This window comes from Musa acuminata, chromosome BXJ3-9 (assembly GCF_036884655.1).
Source record: "Musa acuminata AAA Group cultivar baxijiao chromosome BXJ3-9, Cavendish_Baxijiao_AAA, whole genome shotgun sequence".
NCBI classification, from domain to species: domain Eukaryota; kingdom Viridiplantae; phylum Streptophyta; class Magnoliopsida; order Zingiberales; family Musaceae; genus Musa; species Musa acuminata.
The window spans coordinates 46,394,723-46,415,002 of record NC_088357.1 but is presented as its reverse complement, the minus strand read 5'-3'; the positions used below and the strand labels follow the sequence as shown (position 1 = coordinate 46,415,002).

Genomic DNA, 20,280 nt, shown 5'->3' with positions numbered 1-20,280 from the left:
TAAAGACAGTTCTACCAAAATTTAAAGCTTTAAAAAACTACTTGTAATGTTCTTTACATGTGAAGCAGTCTGTTCCTAGTAATGACAAGGTATTAAACACATGATGTAATTAACTATAATAATTGATGAAATCGGCCGCGTTTCTGTGGAATTCATATTATTTTATAAATTCATCTCTGATGGTTATCTCATCAGATAGCAGCACTTTGCGTAGTGGTTGAAATTACTAACAATGAGTGTTAAGATCATAATGAAATTTCTAAACGGCATCCACTGCTCATGAACTTAAAAGCACTTGCGAAAAGAAGGCTACTTGGTTTCTTCATTTACAGCAGCGAGGGTGTGAACCAGAAAGGTTGCTGGAAGAACACAGGAGTTATCCTGGTGTGTGGCAGATTAATTGTCGATGAATGTAACCACTGCCACCTTCCCTTTTTCAGATCAAACACTCTAGCTTTACGCACAATTAGCATCCATTCAGAGGACGCCGTCGAGAAGAACTCCGTAAGATAGATACAATTTCCTCGCATTCCTCGTAAATCCTTGGTAGAAATCGAAATAGAATTGCTGTTGCCCACCAATAGAGACATATTCCCCAAGTCCTTCACAACATCCCAACTAGGCTGGTCCTCGGAATATTGCAACCTGAGAACGATGACATCCTTTGATTTTTGCAGATCATCTGGAAGTACCAAGTGGATTGCAAGCTTCAAAACCAGGAACAGCTCCCCTGTGCTCGACCATACTAAGTATATATGGTAAGTACGCACGGGGATGATACTTGCAAGTGCTGAACTCTGGGCAACCATCGTCACAGAGGGGCTAACGCCACTTAGGTCAAAAGCTATGACTGCACCTTCGTGCGTTGCACAGTAGAATTTGCCATCATGATGCACGATGTCCTTGTATGAACGATCGTTCTCGGTCAATGCCGTTTCAAGAAGATTCCACTTGTCATCGCCCGACTTCGTGTAGGTGAGCTCCCAATCTGTAAATCTATAGATAGCCACGGCAACATAGTTATGGACAGTAGGGTTTGAGGAGAAGACAATCTTTCCAATGCGCTTAGGATTGAATTCTTGGAGGTCAACTCGGTCGACGTTCCATCGGGCGACGTGGGAAGGGAGGCTGATATGATTCCCCGTAAGCGGATTTAGGAGGCTGACCTTTCGCTTCCAATCGGTGATCACAAACCAACCGGCGTGGGAGCCGACAGCCGTCATACCGCAGAGCTCGGGGAGAGGGGGGTAGGTGAAGGAGCAGTCGTCGGGGAGAGAAAAAAAGGTAGAATTGTGCAGCTCACCGTCGTCGTCGGGTACGAAAAGCCACGGGGACGGGCTGATCACGGGAACCATTGCAGAATGCCAATCCTTGCATGTGGCACGGATGCGAGCACGATGTGGGATGGGAAACTCTTCGCTGATCTTTGCGAGGAGATCCGGTGGGAGCGACGTCCAATCGGGGCTGTGCATGGTGGTTTCTACCTCCGCCAGCGGCGGTTCTTCTTTTCATTAGATACGACACGAATACATTTTACATTTGGAAGAGCGATGGAATCGGGACGAGGACTCCGAACCGAAGACGTAGAGGTCGAGGTTGCATGATCATTCATGAACCGAAGACAATAATTGATTTCCACTTTGAGACCGAGCCAAAGTACGTTATAACATAAAGTGGGAAAACCTAAAGAGTACAAGGGGCAGACTTTTTTGTTTTGTATCGGTGATCCAAAAACATGAATTGGATTGGATAAAAGCATGACTTAACATATTTTCTATTTTATCCGATTTGATAAAATAAGATTTTATAGCTGCTATAAATGTTTCTTTTTTGGCAGGTTCCTTTCTGGATGAATTACCATCTTACTCCACTTTACTATTTTCATTTTCTATTTTGAATTTAATCGCTGCTACTTTTACCCAAATGGGATATTTATTTTTTTCCTGGGCAATTGTCGTTTATTTATTTATCATCTTATTATAGTTTATTATTGGTAGAAAATATATAATCAACCATCACTTGTTACATTAACGCTAAAGACCCATAATAAAATAAAGACCCAGACAACTCAACACCCTTTTGTGCATATGGATAGGAGGCCAAAAGATAACTTAGGTTAGTTACCGAGTTGTTTTTCTCACAAAATATTCGTAGGAATATTTTCAAATATCTAGGGGGTAGTTTGAGTTATTTACAAATTACCTTCCTTATAAAATATTTGTAGAAATATTTTCTAAAGTCCAGGAGCAGCTCGAGTTGATTTCAAATGGCCTCTCATACAAAATTTTTATGAGATATTTCTTCTCTCAGCATAAAAACACACTCTTAACCCCATATTAGAGATGGATTTTAGTACAAATTTATTACAAGTCAATCACATGAGTGATGATACGTGTGATACGCTATACAATCTTTTTTGTTAATATTTATTATAATATTTTCTCACTTTATATTGGATGATATATATATTGTGATGCCCTTGGATCTGTGCAATGAGAATTAGATCATGATGAGATTATAATAATGAGGCCAATTTGCTTATAAACACAGATCCTAAACATTCATGGTCATAGGTTATTCGAGACAGACATCAAGATAACTGGACAGATTAGTGTACTATATACTCTATAAAAGGAGGTAGTTGGTCTCGTAGCTGTTTGTGTGGGGACACTAGGGATGTCGTGCAGGTGCTCAGTGGAGAATGAGTTTACTAAATGTTCTGCTTATTGAATGCTAGATGATTAATAATTCTATAGTCCCAATTATGTATTTGGTCCTTAGACTTGAGACTCCAAGGATGCTTTATTTTAGTATTCAATTTTTTGATATCAGACTTATAGATCTAGAAGTTCTAGATCTAGTATAGATAGTCATTGGTAATGACAGCCACCCTTACGAAGGTAATTAGATGCCAATAGAAGATCATCCACTCTCGGTATCATGAGAGGAATATCTCGTGTGTTCGCACTTAAGCAAATCCATAGTCATGATCAATCAGATTATGATGAATTTGATATGCATGAGATTCAGATTGAGAGAGTTCTCTAGAAGAATCTGATTAGAGTAAGACTTAGATGAATTTCGTATGAGCCTGATAGCAGCACTATGCCCATTGTACGATATCTGAGATATTAAATGGATAAGGGACTATAGATACATGATTATTGAGAACAGACAGGTCCAATGGATTAGATCCCCCTCTATCATATAGGGACTATGGCGTAGTGGCTTAGTACGTCCATAACCGATAAATTGAGACTGAGTTAGAATGAGTTATGATAAATGTAACTTATGGCCAGCTCGGTATTGGGCCTAGAGTGTCATACATATATGATGGACAATGCAATGAATAAATGATCGGATATAAGATATTTGATAAGCCTATATTTTAGTAGATTATTAGGAGAGACCCAATAGAGCTTAGAATGATTATTGGATAGAGATCCAATTGCTAGTTACAAGTGCCCTACAAGCCAATCATGTGAGTAATGACACGTGTGACATGCTATACAGTTTTTTTTATTATGATTATTATTCTAGCATTTTCTTACTTTATATTGGATGATTAATCTATTGTGATATCCTTGGGTCTGTGTAATAAAAATTAGATTATGATAAGATCATGATAATGAGACCAATTCACCTATAAACATAGATCATAAATATTTTCAATCATAGGTTACTCGAGAGGGACATCGAGATAACCGGAGGGATCGGTGTACTATATACCCATCTATATAATGGAGGTAGCTAGTCTCTTAGCTGCTTGTGTAAGAACACTAGGGATATAGTGCAGGTACTCATTAGAGAATGAGTTCACTAAATGATCCGCTTATGAAATACTAGATGGTTAATGATACATCATCATTAGACAATAATTTCATAGTCCCAATTTTGTATTTGGTCTTCAGATTTGAGATATCATGGATGCCTTGTATGAGTACAATTGAGTGTTAATAGAAGTTCATCTGCTCTCAGTGTCATGAGAAGAATGTCTCATATGTTCTTGTTCAAGCAAATCCCTGTCCAGGATCATGTAGATTGAGAGAAGGAGTTCTCTGAAAGAATCTGATTAGAGCAAGACTCGAGTAAATTACCTAGCAAATACAAGTACTAGCTGGCATAATATAGGCCATTACCCTACTTCTACCTCTGTCAGATCAATGGGCAATGCCACTGCCTTAGCCACCATCATCGATAATCTAGCACCAACTAGTGTTAGCATCGACTAAGGTCCTTCCGCCCAACAAATTACCAACATCTCATGGGCATCTAAAACCCATTCGAGCCATCAGTTGAGGGAGCCTCCAATCCTCGACTACAGAGTCTAGTAGGCTACCCTACCATCGCTTTGCTCCCCTTGAATTTGGGACTGACTTAGTCAATTCAACAAACAACTCTTTGATGATTCAAGTGCAGCAAGTGGATTGATGCTTAGAAAAGAAGCACCGAGACTTTCACCAATCTAGGAGTGATGGGAAGATCGATGCCACTTTGGATCGATCATCATTTATCCAAGATATCTAAGAGGAGTTAATCCTAACTAACTAACTTTCGCCTCTCATCATTAGAAACCTTTAATGGTGCCACTGACTTAGTGGAGCCTATTGCTGCCATACGGACTCAAATGTCACTATATGGTACTTTGGATGCTTTGATGTGCCACACCTTCTCGACCACATTAAGAGGTTCGGTAGGATAGTAGTATGCTCATGATGCTCGTCTAAGGCTACTCTTTATTAGCTCCTTTGCTCAACTAGTAAAAGAGTTTGAGCTTTACTTCCTTGGGAATGTGCATTCGAGGCCCATGGTGATGATGTTTCTTGGACTAAGATAAGGCGAGAAGGAGACACACTCAAACTTCATCACCCGATTCATCAATAAGGTCTGAGGCATGGATAACATTCACTCATCGCTCATGATTTAATCTTTTATAATGGAACTAAAACCCCCTTGCTTCTTCTGGTCATTGGTAGAAATAACATCGATGATGATACTTAAGGTACTTCAAAGAGCCAATTAGTACATTGTCGTTGATGCGATGGTCTTGATCAAACATTGGGAACCTCACAAGAAACTAAGGCAGAAGCAACCATAATCTGCTCTCGCCCCAAGGTTGCCATAGTGGAGAAGAAATGAATGACCCGACCTACCTCATCCAAGGTCCGAACTAATCACCCTGAACCTAACTAGAACTGAAGTTTTCTTGTAGATAAGAGAAGAAGGTTTGTTGAGAAACCCTTGACCGATGAGGACTCACTTGAGAAAAGAACTAAATCTAAGTATTGTCACTTCCACTATGAACTTCCACTACGATTACGACTATGACACAGAGGACTATTATGATATGAAGGAATATATTGTGGAGCTCATATGACGAGGACACCTTGGGCAATTCATTCAAAGACGTTGGAGCCATCACCCCGGCCTCGAGAGCCAATTGAGAGCCAAATCGATGTTATCATCAATGGTTTGACCTCAGGATGAGACAACACCTTGGGTTGTAAGGCATACACCTAAGCAATTATTGGAAAGTGCCCTAGGACTAAAAGCGACTAGGAAATAACTTCAAAGAGGAAGAAATAGAGTGCCTTGACCTAAACCACGATAATGCCTTGGTGGCCTCCGTGAGAATAGCCAGTGCTCACATAAATAGGGTCATGATCGATATAGGTAGCTCTGTCGATATCCTCTACTTTGATGTCTTTCAAAAACTTGGTTTCACATCTAATGACCTCACTCCTATGACTTCTTCATTGACAGGGTTCACGGGCGACTCAATCTCTCCTCTTGAGATCATGAACCTACACGTCACATTCGGAGATAATCCATGCTTCAAGATAGTTATGACCAAGTTCATGGTGGTCGACATTCTCTCAATATATAATGTCATCATAGGTTGACCTATATTGAATAGGCTATAGTTAGTAATGTCGACCTGCCACATGATGATGAATTTTCCAACCAGCATCAATGCTGACGAATTGAAGAGCAACCTAAGGGAGTCTCGATGGTGCTACCTCATGGCACTCCTTACCTAAGGAGGTCCGACCTGAGGTACCATCCGCGGACTCTTTAGATTTAACTAAGTCCCTTCCATTCTCAGATCTGATAGAGCCATTGATTGAAACGCCCTTAGACAAGGCTCGAGAAAATTCAACATTACTTATTCCAAGAAGTTGAATAAGTTTTGTGCTATTTGCTGCAGAGTTATAAAGGAAATACATGACATTCAAGAAGGATTTCGATGAATTACTCTTGCATCTTCTGCGTATACTTGTGAAGGATACATTGCACTTTGAAGAAAGAGTATCTGGGACAACCGCACGTCTCACACACATCGAGGTGAAGGTGGAAGAGCTAAGAAATAAGGCAAATATTGAACAAAATTCTTTCCTGTTTTCCTCCAACATCCACTAGGTCAATTGATCAGTTGAATTCAATGTTCTCTAAGCTGAGTTTTGGTTGGGGCAGGCCCAGGAATACGAAATCTATGATCTGAAGCCATTCTTCTCCAGTGCACATTTCACGATTAGCAATTTCATTTTGGACGAAAGTCGAGGGGTGATCAAGCATCCATTGGCAAGATGAAGCATGAAAGGTTTCTTTTGTATCTAGTTGAGTGCAGCATGCAACTTCTTTTACTGGAAATTTCAAGAGCAACCTCCTGGATGGCTTCTTCTAAGTGCAGCTTCCAGGCTCACTGTTAGTAGTGCTTGAAAGCTGCATGAGCAGGTTATACATCACCATGTTCGACACCTGTGGGTGCTCATGGCTACTAAACTCGGGTTATATTTATTACTAAGGTCTCTGACCAAAACTGCTTGCAGAAGGATATTTAATTCCACTTGTTTTTCTTCTTTCATGTTTGAATTGTAATCTCTAGACAAATGACCCAATGGCCCTTATGACATGCTTCTTGATTCTGGTAAAAATAGTTCAAACTACTTGTAAATGCAAAAGGCATTTACATGTGCAGAAGAGCAAAAGGCATCCACAGCTCATGAACTTAAAATCAATTGCAAAAAGAAAGCTTCTTGGTTTCATCATTTACAACGGTGAGGGTGTGAACCAGAAGGGTGGCTGGAAGAACACAGGAATTTTCGTGGTGTTTGGCAGAAAATTTGTCGATGAATATAAGCACTCCCACTTTCCCTTTTTCAACACTTTGGGTTGCAAGGCTTATGTCTGAGCCATTATTGGAAAGTGCCCCAGGACTAAAAGCGACAAGGAAATAACTTTCCGAGAGGAAGAAACAGAGTGCCTTGACCCAAACCACGATGATGCCTTGGTGGTCTTCATGAGAATGGTTAGTGCTCACATAAAGGGGGTCATGATCGATACAAGTAGTTCTATTGATATCCTCTAACTTGATGTCTTTTAAAAACTTGGGTTCATAACTATTGACCTCACTCCTATGACTTCTTCACCTACAAGGTTCACGGGTGACTCAATCTCTCATCTCGGGATCATGAATTTACACGTCACATTCGGAGATGAGCCATGCTTCAAGATAATTATGACAAAGTTTATGGTGGTAGACATTCCCTTAATATACAGTGCCATCATAGGTTGGCATATATTGAATAGGCTATAGTCAGTAATGTCGACCTACCATATGATGATGAAGTTCCTGACCAGCATTGATATTGGCGAATTGAGGAGCAACCTAAGTGAGTCTCGACAGTGCTACCTCACAACATTCTCCTCGCCTAAGAAGGTCTAATATGAGATATCTGATAAGCAGATAAGATTTTCTCAAGGCAGTTGAGGAAATCTCTAAGCAATTGAGGAAATCTCTGAGCAGTTTAGAAAAATCCTCCCTACTGATGTATAAATAGTTATCAAGAGCTCACTATCTAAATGAACTAGGCAATTACATTTCATACATTTCATAGTTTCTTCTACAATTTCTATCTTTCTATCTTCTTCGATTAATTCTTTACATGATATCAGAGCCTTCTTCCTTGCGGATATAGGCAGCTCTATCGAAGCCTTCTACTGCTCCTCTTTTCTATTCAGTTGGAAAGGGCAGTGCTGCTGCTTACCTCTCCTCTGGCGCCGCTGCTTCCTGTTCCGGAGTCGGAGACTGCTCAGCCATCTCCTGCTCTCACAAGAACCTTGTTGAGATGCTCGACGCCGATGATGCTTACCCTGTTTCGTAGTGTTCTCCTACCTTCCGCCACAGCCATCACTGTCTTCCAACGGTAGCATGAATGATTGCAGTTTTTACAGCTTCCATCTGCAGCTGCTTCCCTCTGCCATAGCAATTTCTCTGCTGCAGTAATCTTTACTGCCACAGCAAGCTTTAGAAGCTGTAACAGTTGCAGATTTTTTCACCTAATCGCAGCAGATTTTTTTTTTCCATCTAATCGCTGCAGATTTTTTTTACCTAATCGCTGCAGCTTCCTCGCCCATCACTGCAGTCTCCTCTGCAGTGCATCGCTGCAGCCTCCTCTGCAGTTAATCGCTGCAGCCTCCTCTGTAGCGTATCGATCTGCTTTTCTCCTCCTCCCTCCCTCCTATATCTTTACATCTTCTGTAAAGATCACTTAAACAGCCACAAAATATTTGAGATGTCTTCATTTTCCTCTTTCAATATTCCTATCCCTATTTCTTCAGGGACTCTGAGCACTTCTCAAAGTCTTATCACCATCAGTGTTGCAGTACTCATTCCCTTCAAATTATCTAAAGACGGCAACTACGCATCTTGGCGGGCACAACTTTCTAATTTTTTATTTGGCCATGATCTCCTATGTTACATTGATGGCTCTCTCTAGTGTTCACCGGAAATAGTCAACATCCCAGGCGAACCCAGTCCAGTGCCAAATCCAGCCCACAAACTATGGTTACGTCAGGATCGCCTCATCCTCCAAGCTATTCAAGCTTCCGCTGCTGAACTCAATTGGGTCACAAATCTGCTCAAGGAATTCAACATCAACTCCACGGTTATTCCTACAATATATTGTGATAATATTGGAGCTACCTACTTATGTGTCAATCCAGTGTTCCATTCCCGCATGAAACACATTGCCATCGACTTCCACTTCATGCGAGATCAAGTTGTCAGATATCAACTCCGTGTTTCTCACGTACATACGGCTGATCAACTAGCAGACTCACTCATAAAGCCTCTCGTCCGCAAACTATTTTCATCTTATCGATCCAAGATCGGCATCCTTGATGGAAGTTCAATCTTGCGGGGGGATGATAAGCAGATAAGATTTCCTCAAGGCAATTGAGGAAATCTCTAAGCAATTGAGGAAATCTTTGAGCAGTTGAGAAAAATCCTCCTTACTGAATGTGTATAAATAGTTATCAAGAGCTCACTATCTAAATGAACTAGGCAATTACATTTCATACATTTTATAGTTTGTTCTACAATTTCTATTTTTCTATCTTCTTCGTTTAATTCTTTACAATATCATCTATGGACTCTTGAGTTCATACATTTTATAGTTTGTTCTACAATTTCTATCTTTTTATCTTTTTCGTTTAATTCTTTACAATATCATCTATGGACTCTTGAGATTTCATCGAGTCCCTTATATTTCTAGAACCGATGGAGTCATTAATTGAAACACCCGAGTCAAAACTCCCCTAGACAAGGCTTGAGAAAATTCAACGTTACTTATTCCAAGAGATTGAATAAGTTTTTTGGTATTTTCGGCAGAGTTATATAGGAAATACATGACATTCAAGAAGGATTTCGATGACACTTTGATGAAAGTGTATCTGGGACAACCGCACGTCTCACACACATCGAGGTGGAGATGGAAGAGCTAAGAAAGAACGCAAATATTGAACAAAATTCTTTCTTGTTTTCCTCCAACATCCACTAGGTCAATCGATCAGTTGAATTCAATGTTCTCTAAGCTGAGTATTGGTAGGGGCAGGCCCAGGAATATGAAACCTATGATCTGAAGCCATTCTTCTCCAGTGCAAATTTCACAAGTAGCAATTTCATTTTGGACGAAAGTCGTGGGGTGATCAAGCATCCAATGGCAAGATGAAGCATGAAAGGTTTCTTATGTATCTAGTTGAGTGTAGCATGCAACTTCTTTTACTATAAATTTCAAGAGTAACCTCCTGGATGGCTTCTTCTAAGTGCAGCTTCCAGGCCTCTGTTAGTAGTGTTTGAAAGCTGCATAAGCAGATTATACAGCAACATGTTCGACACCAGTGCGTGTGCTCATCATGGCTACTAAACTCGGGCTATATTTATTACTAAGATCTCTGACCAAAGCTGCTTGCAGAAGTGTTTTTTTGCTTTTATGTTGGAATTGTAATCTCTAGACAATGACCCAGTGGCCCTTATGACAGACATGCTTCTTGATTCTGGTAAAGACAGTTCTACCAAAATTTAAAGCTTTAAAAAACTACTTGTAATGTTCTTTGCATGTGAAGCAGACCTTTCCTAGTAATGACAAGGTATTAAACACATGATGTTGTTAACTATAATAATTGATGAAATCGGCCGCGTTTCTGTGGAATTCATATTATTTTATAAATTCATCTCTGATGGTTATCTCATCAGATAGCACTTTTCGTCGTGGTGCAAGTGCAAAAGAGCAAAAGGCATCCACAGCTCAGGAACTTAAAGGCAATTGCAAAAAGAAAGCTACTTGGTTTCATCATTTACAGCAGCGAGGGTGTGAACCAGAAGGGTGGCTGGAAGAACACAGGAAATTTCCTGGTGTTTGGCAGAAAATTTGTCGATGAATATAAGCACTCCCACCTTCCCTTTTTCATATCAAACATTCTAGCTTTACGATAAATTAGCATCCCTTCAGAATACGTCTCCGGGAAGAACTCCGTAAGATAGATGCAATTTCCTCTCATTCCTCGTAAATCCTCGGTAGAAATCGAAATAGAATTGCTGTTGCCCACCAATAGAGTCATATTCCCCAAGTCCTTCACAACATCCCAACAAGGCTGGTCCTCGGAATAGTGCAACCTGAGAACGATGACATCCTCTGGTTTATTCACATCATATGGAAGTACGTAGTCGATTGCAAGCTTCAAAACCAGGAACAGCTCCCCTGTGCTCGAGCATGCTAAGTATAGACAGTAAGTACCCACGGGGATGATACCAACAAGTGCTGAACTCTGGGCAACCATCGTCACAATAGGGTTAACTCCACTTAGGTCAAAAGCTATGACTTCACCTTTGCGCGTTATGCAGTAGAATTTGCCATCATGATGCATGATGTCCTTGTATGAACCATCGTTCTCGGTCAATGCCGTTTCAAGAAGATTCCACATGTCTTCGCCCGACTTCGTGTAGGTGAGCTCCCAATCTGTAAATCTATAGATAGCCACGACAACATAGCTATGGACAGTAGGGTTTGCAGAGAAGACCATCTTTCCAATGCGATTAGGTTTGAATGCTTGGTGGTCAACTCGGTCGACGTTCCATCGGGCGACGTGGGAAGGGAGGCAGATTTGATTCCCGGTAAGCGGATTTAGGAGGCTGACCTTTCGCTTCCTACCGGCGATCGCAAACCAACCGGCGTGGGATCCGACACACCTCACACCGCTGAGCTGGGGGAGACGGGGGTAGGTGAAGGAGCAGTTGTCGGGGAGACATAAAAAGGTGGAATTGTGCTGCTCAAAGTTCTCGCCGGGTAGGAAAAGCCACGGGGACGGGCTGATCACGGGCTCCATTGCAGAATGCCAAGCCTTGCATGTGGCACGGATGCGAGCACGATGTGGGATGGGAAACTCTTCGCTGATCTTTGCGAGGAGATCCGGTGGGAGCGACGTCCAATCGGGGCTGTGCATGGTGGTTTCCACCTCCACCAGCGGCGGTTCTTCTTTTCATTATATACGACACGAATACATTTGGAAGAGCGATGGAATCGGGACGAGGACTCCGAACCGAAGACGTAGAGGTCGAGGATGCATGATCATTCATGAACTGAAGACAATATTTGATTTCCACTTTGGGACCGAGCCAAAGTACGTTGTAACATAAAGTGGGAAAACCTTAAGAGTATAAGGGGCAGACTTTTTGTTTTGTATGGGTGATCCAAACACATGAATTGGATTGGATAAAAGCATGACTTAACATATTTTCTATTTTATCCGATTTGATAAAATAAGATTTTATAGCTGCTATAAAATGTCTCTTTTTTGGCAGGTTCCTTTCCGGAAGAATTACCATCTTACTCCACTTTACTATTTTCATTTTCTATTTTGAATTTAATCGGTGCTACTTTTACACAATTTACAGTTCCTATAGAACTCTTTTCCAGCGTGGTTCTTCCCGGGGAATTATCTTTATTTATTTTCATATTATTCTATTTTATTTTTGATAGAAAATATATAATCAATCATTACTCATTATATTAATGCCAAATGCCCATAAGAAGAAAAAGACCTGTCAACTTAACACCCTCTTGTGCATAGGGATAGGAGTTCAAAATATAACTTAAGTTAGTTATCTTCGTAGGAATATTTTATCCCATAAAATATTTATAGGAATATTTTCAAAAATCTAGGGGGCAGTTTGGGTTATTTATAAACTACCTCCCTTATGAAATATTTTCGGAAGTGGAGGGGGGGGGGTGCGCAGTTCGAGTCATTATGAACTGCCTCCCATTCAGAATATTTGCAAGAATATTTTCAAAAGTCCAAGAGTAAGAGTTAGTTACAAATTGCCTCATCTACGAAATCTTTATGAGATATTTCTTCTCTTCAAGGTCAGCATAAAAACACACTCTTAACCCCATATTAGAGGTGGATCTCAGTTCCAACTTAATTGTCAGAGGGATCGACTCAGGAAGTTACCCCCCGACCTCGGTCTTGATATAAGTAACAAGTCTAGAGAAACTATAATATATTCTAGATCAAGGCTACGTCATGCTGATAGAGGCGTCAATGATATTTTCTTCAATAATTTGACACTAAAAGGAGGTCTTGATTCGCAATAGTGTCTACAGACTAACCTTGTTCATGAATGCTTGGGTGAGGCTCTTTCACTTAGACAAGGCAATATCCACCCTTTTGTTGTATTCTAAATTTTGATGATAAAACTAATTGATATGTTTATTAGAATAAAAATATTTTTTAGATAAGTGATATAGGAAATACTTCGATTATGGACTTAGATCATCGATATAACAACTATTGAGCTAGAGAGTTAGATGTTTTATAAAAAAATTATCGTGTCGAAAATTGGACGTCGAGCTAAAAGATGGGTAGATATGTCAGAGATTGAATTTTGTGCTATAAGTTCAGACATTTGTGCTAGAAGAATCATATATTATTCTAGAAGATTGAATGTCATAGAAAAATTGACATGTCCATGGAATGAGCGATATGCCGAAGGAAAAGACGATGTGTCGAAGGTTCGAACGAAGTGTTAGAATAATGGATGACATACCACAATAGCATATAATATGTTGGAAGCTTCGTTAATGTGTTATATGCATGGTTGATTTATCAAAGTATTGATCGAGGTCATTATAAGTCAAGTTGGTATTGAGCAGAAACCATGCCAACTTATCAAAAAGTCATTGAGTTTGAGCCAGAGCCAAATTGGACTTATTAGAAGGCCAAATCGGTAGCCGCTAAGCAGTGGTAGTACCACCTAAGTCAGTTAAAAAATAATGTTTATGCTTTTTCGACATTTGTGATAATAGTACCACCCAAGGCAGTGGTAGTATTGCCTAGGCCGATAGTAGTACTGCCAAAGCCAAGATTCACAACCATATTATGGTGATAGTACCACTAGTACCTCAAAATTTTAGGGATTTAAATTTTTGGCTTCATTCTTGAAGCCTTTCGGGACCTATAAATATCTCACTCAAGCTTGGTTGATAGAGTATATATTCCTGAGCAAAAAGTTCTATAAACTCTCATTTTGAGTATAGTTTGTATCTCCTCTACTAGTTACAAGTTCCCTGCAAGCTAATTACGTGAGTAATGGCACATGTGATACACTGCATAATGTTTTTGGTTAATATTTATTATGATATTTTTTCGCTTTATATTGGATGATGTGTATATTGTGATGCCCTTGGATCTGTGCAATGAGAATTGGTTCATTATGAGATTATAATAATAAAACCAATTTGCCTATAAACACATCCTAAACATTCCTAGTTATAGGCAATTCGAGAGGGACATTGAGATAATCGGAAAACTGGTGTACTATATACCTGTCCATATGAAGGAGGCAACTGGTCTCATAGCTGCTTATGTGGGGACACTAAGGATATAATATATGTACTCATTGAAGAATGAGTTCATTGAATAATCCGCTTACGAAATGCTTGACGGTTAATGATACCTCATCGTTAGACAGTGATTTTATAGTCGTAATTCTATATCTGGTCCTTAGACTTGAGACACTAAGGATACCTTATTTTAGTATTTCATTATTTGATATCAGACTTATAGGCCTAAAAGTTTCAGATCTAATATAGACGGTCATTGGGAATAGCAACCAACTTTACGAAGGCAATTAGGTGCCAATAAAGGATCATCTGCTCTCGATATCATGAGAGGAATATCTTATGTTCTCATTCAAACAAATCCCTAGTCTGGGTCAATCAGATCGTGATGAATCCAATAAACATGAGATTTAGATTGAGAGAGGGTAGAGTGAGACTCGGATGGATTTTGTACGAGCCTGACAGCACCATACCTAGCATACGATCTCTAGGATATTAAATGGATGAGGGACTATAGATATAGAGTAACCGAGAATAGATAAGTCTAATGGATTAGATCCCCCTATATCGTCTAGGGACTATAGTGTAGTAGCCTAGTACGTCCATAGTTGATGAATTAAGTGAATTATTATGGGGATAATAATTTACTGAGTTAGAAAGAGTTATGACAAGTGCAACTTATGACTAGCTTGGTATTTTGTCTAGTGGGTCATACACATATGGTGGACAATATGATAAATAAAGAATTGAATATAGGATATTCGATAAGCCTTTGTTTTAATGGATTTTTGGGAGAGACTCAATAGAGCTTATAATAGTTATTGTTGGGAAATCATGGGGGGCGACATCATATGCGCAGCGGAAGAACAAGAAAACAAAAATCCCCGATTCCCAAAAAGATGTTCGTCGTCGTGCGAAGATTGGTGCGCAAAATCCGCAAAACACAAAACTGCGTATAGAGATTGTGTTACCTAGGGAGATCGTATATCCCTGTTTCCTTGCAGATCCTCAGGAGAGGGTGAAGGAGGTCAAGCGTCCTCCTCTCTAGCGGTGATCCACACAGCAGGGTTGCGACGACGCTCCTCAAAACTCCAGGCCTACTCTGAGGTGGAGAGGGAGAGGAGAATAGGAAGGGCAAGCAAAGACTCTAGCCTATGAGGCTGTGAATCCCTCCTATTTATAGAGATCCCGTGTCAAAACCCTAATGGGTCCTTTCCCTAGTGGGTATTGGATCTGCATCCAATAAGACAAGGGCTCCGTCGGATATCTCATATCCGAACCTCTACTCATCGCAATGCCTACCATATGTGTGTGACCCTCTAGGCCCAATATCGAGCTGGCCGTGAGTCATACCTGTCAGAACTCCTTCTAACTAAGTGAATTATTATCTCTGTAATAATTCACTCGACTCATCGACTACGGAAGTACTAGGCCACTACGCCGTAGTCCCCAGACGATACAGGGGAATCCAATCCATTGGACCTGTCTGTCCTCAGTTACCATGTACTTATAGTCCCTCATCCATCTAATATCCCAGAGACCGTATATCGAGCATGGTGCTGTCAGACCCATACGGTTTCTACTCGAGTCTCGCTCTAATCGGATTCTCCCGGAGAACTCTTTCTCTCTCAACCCGAATGACCCTGGCCAGGGATTTGTCTGAGCAAGAACACATGGGATATTCCTCTCATGATACCGAGAGTGGATGATCCTCTATCGACACTCAATAGCCCGAGTAAGGTCGACTACCACTCCCAATGACCAGTTGTACTAGATCTGGGAACAGCCAAACCTATAAGTCTGGTATCAAAGAGTGGAGCACTCATACAGGACATCCTTGGTGTCTCAAGTCTAAGAACCAGATACACCACTAGGACTACGGAATCGTTGTCTGACAATAAGGCATCATCAACCATCCAGCATTCCGTAAGCGGATCAATCAGTGAACTCATTCTCCAATGAGCACCTGTACTGTATCCCTAGTGTCCCTATACGAGCAGCTATGAGACCAGCTGCATCCATCATATGGACGGGTATACAGCACACCAGTCTATCCGGTTATCACGATGTCCCTCTCGAGTAACCTATGACCGGGATTATTTAGGATATGTGTTTAAAGATGAATCGATCTCATTATCGTGATCTCATCACGATCCGATTCCCATTGCACAAATCCAAGGACATCACAATACATATGCATTTATGCAATAGTTATAAAGTGATATACGCCAAAAATATAATAAGCAAAAAGATTCTGTATCAAGTCACACGTGCCATCACTCACGTGATTGGCTTGCTGGGCACTTATGACTAGCAGTTATTAGATGAGGATCCAATTACTAGTTATAGGTGCCCTGTAAGCCAATCACGTGAGTGATGGCATGTGTGACATATTATATAGTCTTTTTGGGTATAATTATTATTTTAGTATTTTCTCACTTTATATTAGATGATTAATATATTATGATATCCGTGGATCTGTGCTATGAGAATTGGATCATAATAAAATTATGATATGAGACTAATTCGCTTATAAATATTGGTCCTAAATATTTCTGGTTATAGGTTACTTGAGACGGACATCGAGATAACCGAAGAGATCGGTGTACTATATACCCATCCATATGATGGAGGTAGCTGGTCTCATAGCTGCTTGTATGGAAACACTAGGGATATAGTGCACGTGCTTATTGGAGAATGAGTTCACTAAATGATCTACTCATGGAATGCTAGACGGTTAATGATATATCATTGTTATACAATAGTTCCATAGTTTCAGTTGTGTATATGGTCTTTAGACTTGAGATACCACGGATGCCCTATATGAGTATTCTACCTTTTGATATTAGACTTATAGGTTTGGAAGTTCTAAATCTAACACAACCGGTCGTTGGGAGTGGTAGCCAACCTTATAAGGGCAATTGAGTATTAATAGAGGATCATTCCCTCTCGGTGTTATAAAAGGAATATCCCATATATTCTCGCTCAAGTAAATCCCTGTCCAAGGTCATTCGGATTAAGAGAGAAGTTATTTGGGAGAATACGATTAGAGCAAGACTTGAGTAAATTCCGTATGAGCCTAATAGCACAATGCCCGATATGCTATCTCTATGATATTAGATGAATGAAGGATTATAAATACACGATAACTTAGGGTAGACAGGTCAAATGAATTAGATTCTCCTGTACCTTCTAGGGACTATAGTATAGTGGCCTAGTACGTATATAGTCGATGAGTTGAGTGAATTATTATAAAATAATACAAGCCATTGCCCTTCTTTTAGCTCGGTCAAACCAATGGGTGATGCCATTGCCTTAACCACCATCAATAGTCTAACACTAACTGGTATTAACATCCACTAGGGTCCTCCCGCCTAATGAATTACCAACATCTTATGGGCATCTAAGATCCATTTAAGCCACCAATCGAGGGAGCACTCCACTCCTCGACTATAGAGTCTAGTAGGCTACCCCACCATTGCTTTGCTCCTCTTGAATCTAGGACCCACTTAGTCGATTCAACAGACAACTCTTTAAGGATTTAAGTGCAACAAGTGGATTGACGCTTAGAAGAGAAGCATTGAGAATTTCACAAATCTAGAAGTGATGGGCAGATTAACTCTACTTTGGATCTATCTTCCTTTATCCAAGATATCTAAGAGGAGTTAATTCTGACTGACTTTCACCTCTCATTATTTAAAACCTTTAACGATGCCACTGACTTAGTGGAGCACATTGCTACCCTCTAGACTCAAATGTCACTATATGGTACTTTAGATGCTTTGATGTGCCACACCTTCTCAACCACCACAAGAGGTTCATTAAGAGAGTGGTATGCTCATTACGCTCGTCTAAGGATACTCACTATTAGCTCCTTTGTTTAACTTGTAAAAGTGTTTGAGCTCCATTTCCTTGGAAATGTGCACTCGAGGACCATGGGGATGATGCGTCTTGGATTAAGACAAGGTGAGAAGGAGACACACTCAAACTTCATCACCCAATTGACCAACAAGATTCGAGGAGTGGACGACGTTCACCCATCACTTGTGATATAGTCCTTTATAAAGGAACTAAAACCCTCTCGCCTCTTCTGGTCATTGGTAGAAAGGACACCGATAATGATACCTAAGGTACTTCAAAGGGCTTGATGTGATGGTCTCGATCAAACATAGGAAAACTCATAAGAAACTAAGGCAGAAGCGACCATAATATGATCTCACCCCAAGATTGCTATGGTGGAGGAGAAATGAATGACTCGACTTACGTCATCCGACGTCCGAACTAATCCTCCTGAACCTAACTAGAACTAAAGTTTTCTTATAGATAAGAGAAAAAGGTTTGTTTTGTAACCCTCGATCAATGAGAACTCCACTTGAGAAAAAAACTAAATCTAAGTATTGCTACTTCCACTATGATTATGACCACGACACAGATGGCACCTCAAAAAATTTGTTCGAAGATGTTGGAGCCATCACCCCAACCTCAAGAACCAATTGAGAGCTAAATTGATGTTGTCATCATTGGTTTGACCTCAGGATGAGACAACACCTTGGGTTGCAAGACTTATGCCTGAGCCATTATTGGAAAGTGCCCCAGGACTAAAACTGACAAGGAAAAAACTTTTAGAGAGGAAGAAACAGAGTGCCTTGCTAAATCACGATGACGCCTTAGTAGCCCCCATGAGAATGGTTAGTGCTTGCATAAAGAGGGTCATGATCGATATAGGTGCTACTTCCATTATCCTCTACTTTGATGTCTTTCAAAAACTTGGATTCATAACTAATAACCTCACTCCTATGACTTCTTCACCGATAGGGTTCACAGGTGACTCAATCTCTCCTCTTGGGATCATGAACCTACATGTCACATTCAGATATGAGCCATGCTTCAAAATAGTTATGATTAAATTCATGGTGGTCGACATTCCCTCAATATACAATGCCATCATAGGTTGGCCTACATTGAATAGGCTGTAGTTAGTAATGCCGACTAGCCACATGATGATGAAGTTCCCAACCAACATCAATGATGGCGAATCGACGAGCAACCTAAGAGAGTCTTGACAGTGCTACCTCATGACACTCCTTGCCTAAGAAGGTCCGACCTGAGGTATCATATGTAGACCCTTGAGATTTCACTGAGTCCCTTCCATTCCCAGAACCGTTGGAGCCATTGATTGAAACGCCCCTAGACAAGGCTGCAGAGTTGTATAGGCAATACATGACATTCAAGAAAGATTTGGATGAATTACTCTTGCATCTTCTGCGTATACATGTGAAGGATGCATTGCACTTTGAAGAAATTGTATCTGGGACAACCGCAAGTTTCACACACATCGGGTTGAAGGTGGAAGAGCTAAGAAACAAGGTAAATATTGAACAAAATTCTTTCCTGTTTTCCTCTAACATCCACTAGGTCAATCGATCAGTTGAATTCAATGTTCTCCAAGCTGAGGTTTGGTTGGGGCAGGCCCAGGAATATGAAACCTATGATCTGAAGCCATTCTTCTCCAGTGCAAACTTCACAAGTAGCAATTTCATTTTGGACGAAAGTCGTGGGGTGATCAAGCATCCATTGGCAAGATGAAGCATGAAAGGTTTCTTTTGTATCTAGTTGAGTGTAGCATGCAACTTCTTTTGCTAGAAATTTCAAGAGTAACCTCCTGGATGGCTTCTTCTAAGTGCAGCTTCCAGGCCACTGTTAGTAGTGCTTGAAAGCTGCACGAGCAGATTATACATCACCATGATCGACACCAGTGCGTGCTCATCATGGCTACTAAACTCGGGCTATATTTATTACTAAGATCTCTGACCAAAGCTGCTTGCAGAAGTGTTTTTTTGCTTTTATGTTGGAATTGTAATCTCTAGACAATGACCCAATGGCCCTTATGACAGACATGTTTCTTGATTCTGGTAAAGACGGTTCTACCAAAATTTAAAGCTTTAAAAAACTACTTGTAATGTTCTTTGCATGTGAAGCAGTCCTTTCCTAGTAACGACAAGGTATTAAACACATGATGTTGTTAACTATAATAATTGATGAAATCGGCCGCGTTTCTGCGGAATTCATATTATTTTATAAATTCATCTCTGATGGTTAT

At 40.4% G+C, this 20,280-nt stretch overlaps 2 protein-coding genes across 2 annotated transcripts; both read right to left on the bottom strand.

Moving 5' to 3' along the window:
- Window positions 1-326: 326 nt before the first annotated feature.
- LOC135649113 (F-box protein At3g56470-like) lies at window positions 327-1,472 on the bottom strand. The gene has a single exon (XM_065167223.1). It carries the CDS (start codon window positions 1,470-1,472, stop codon window positions 327-329), a length of 1,146 nt encoding a protein of 381 aa, XP_065023295.1.
- Window positions 1,473-8,093: 6,621 nt separating this feature from the next.
- Window positions 8,094-11,784, bottom strand: LOC135649112 (F-box protein At3g56470-like). The gene is made up of 3 exons (XM_065167222.1): window positions 10,643-11,784; window positions 10,087-10,144; window positions 8,094-8,315 (listed from the first exon to the last, which is right to left on the bottom strand). The coding sequence occupies exons 1-3, from the start codon at window positions 11,782-11,784 to the stop codon at window positions 8,094-8,096; spliced, it is 1,422 nt and encodes a 473-aa protein (XP_065023294.1).
- Between the last annotated feature and the right edge of the window lie 8,496 nt (window positions 11,785-20,280).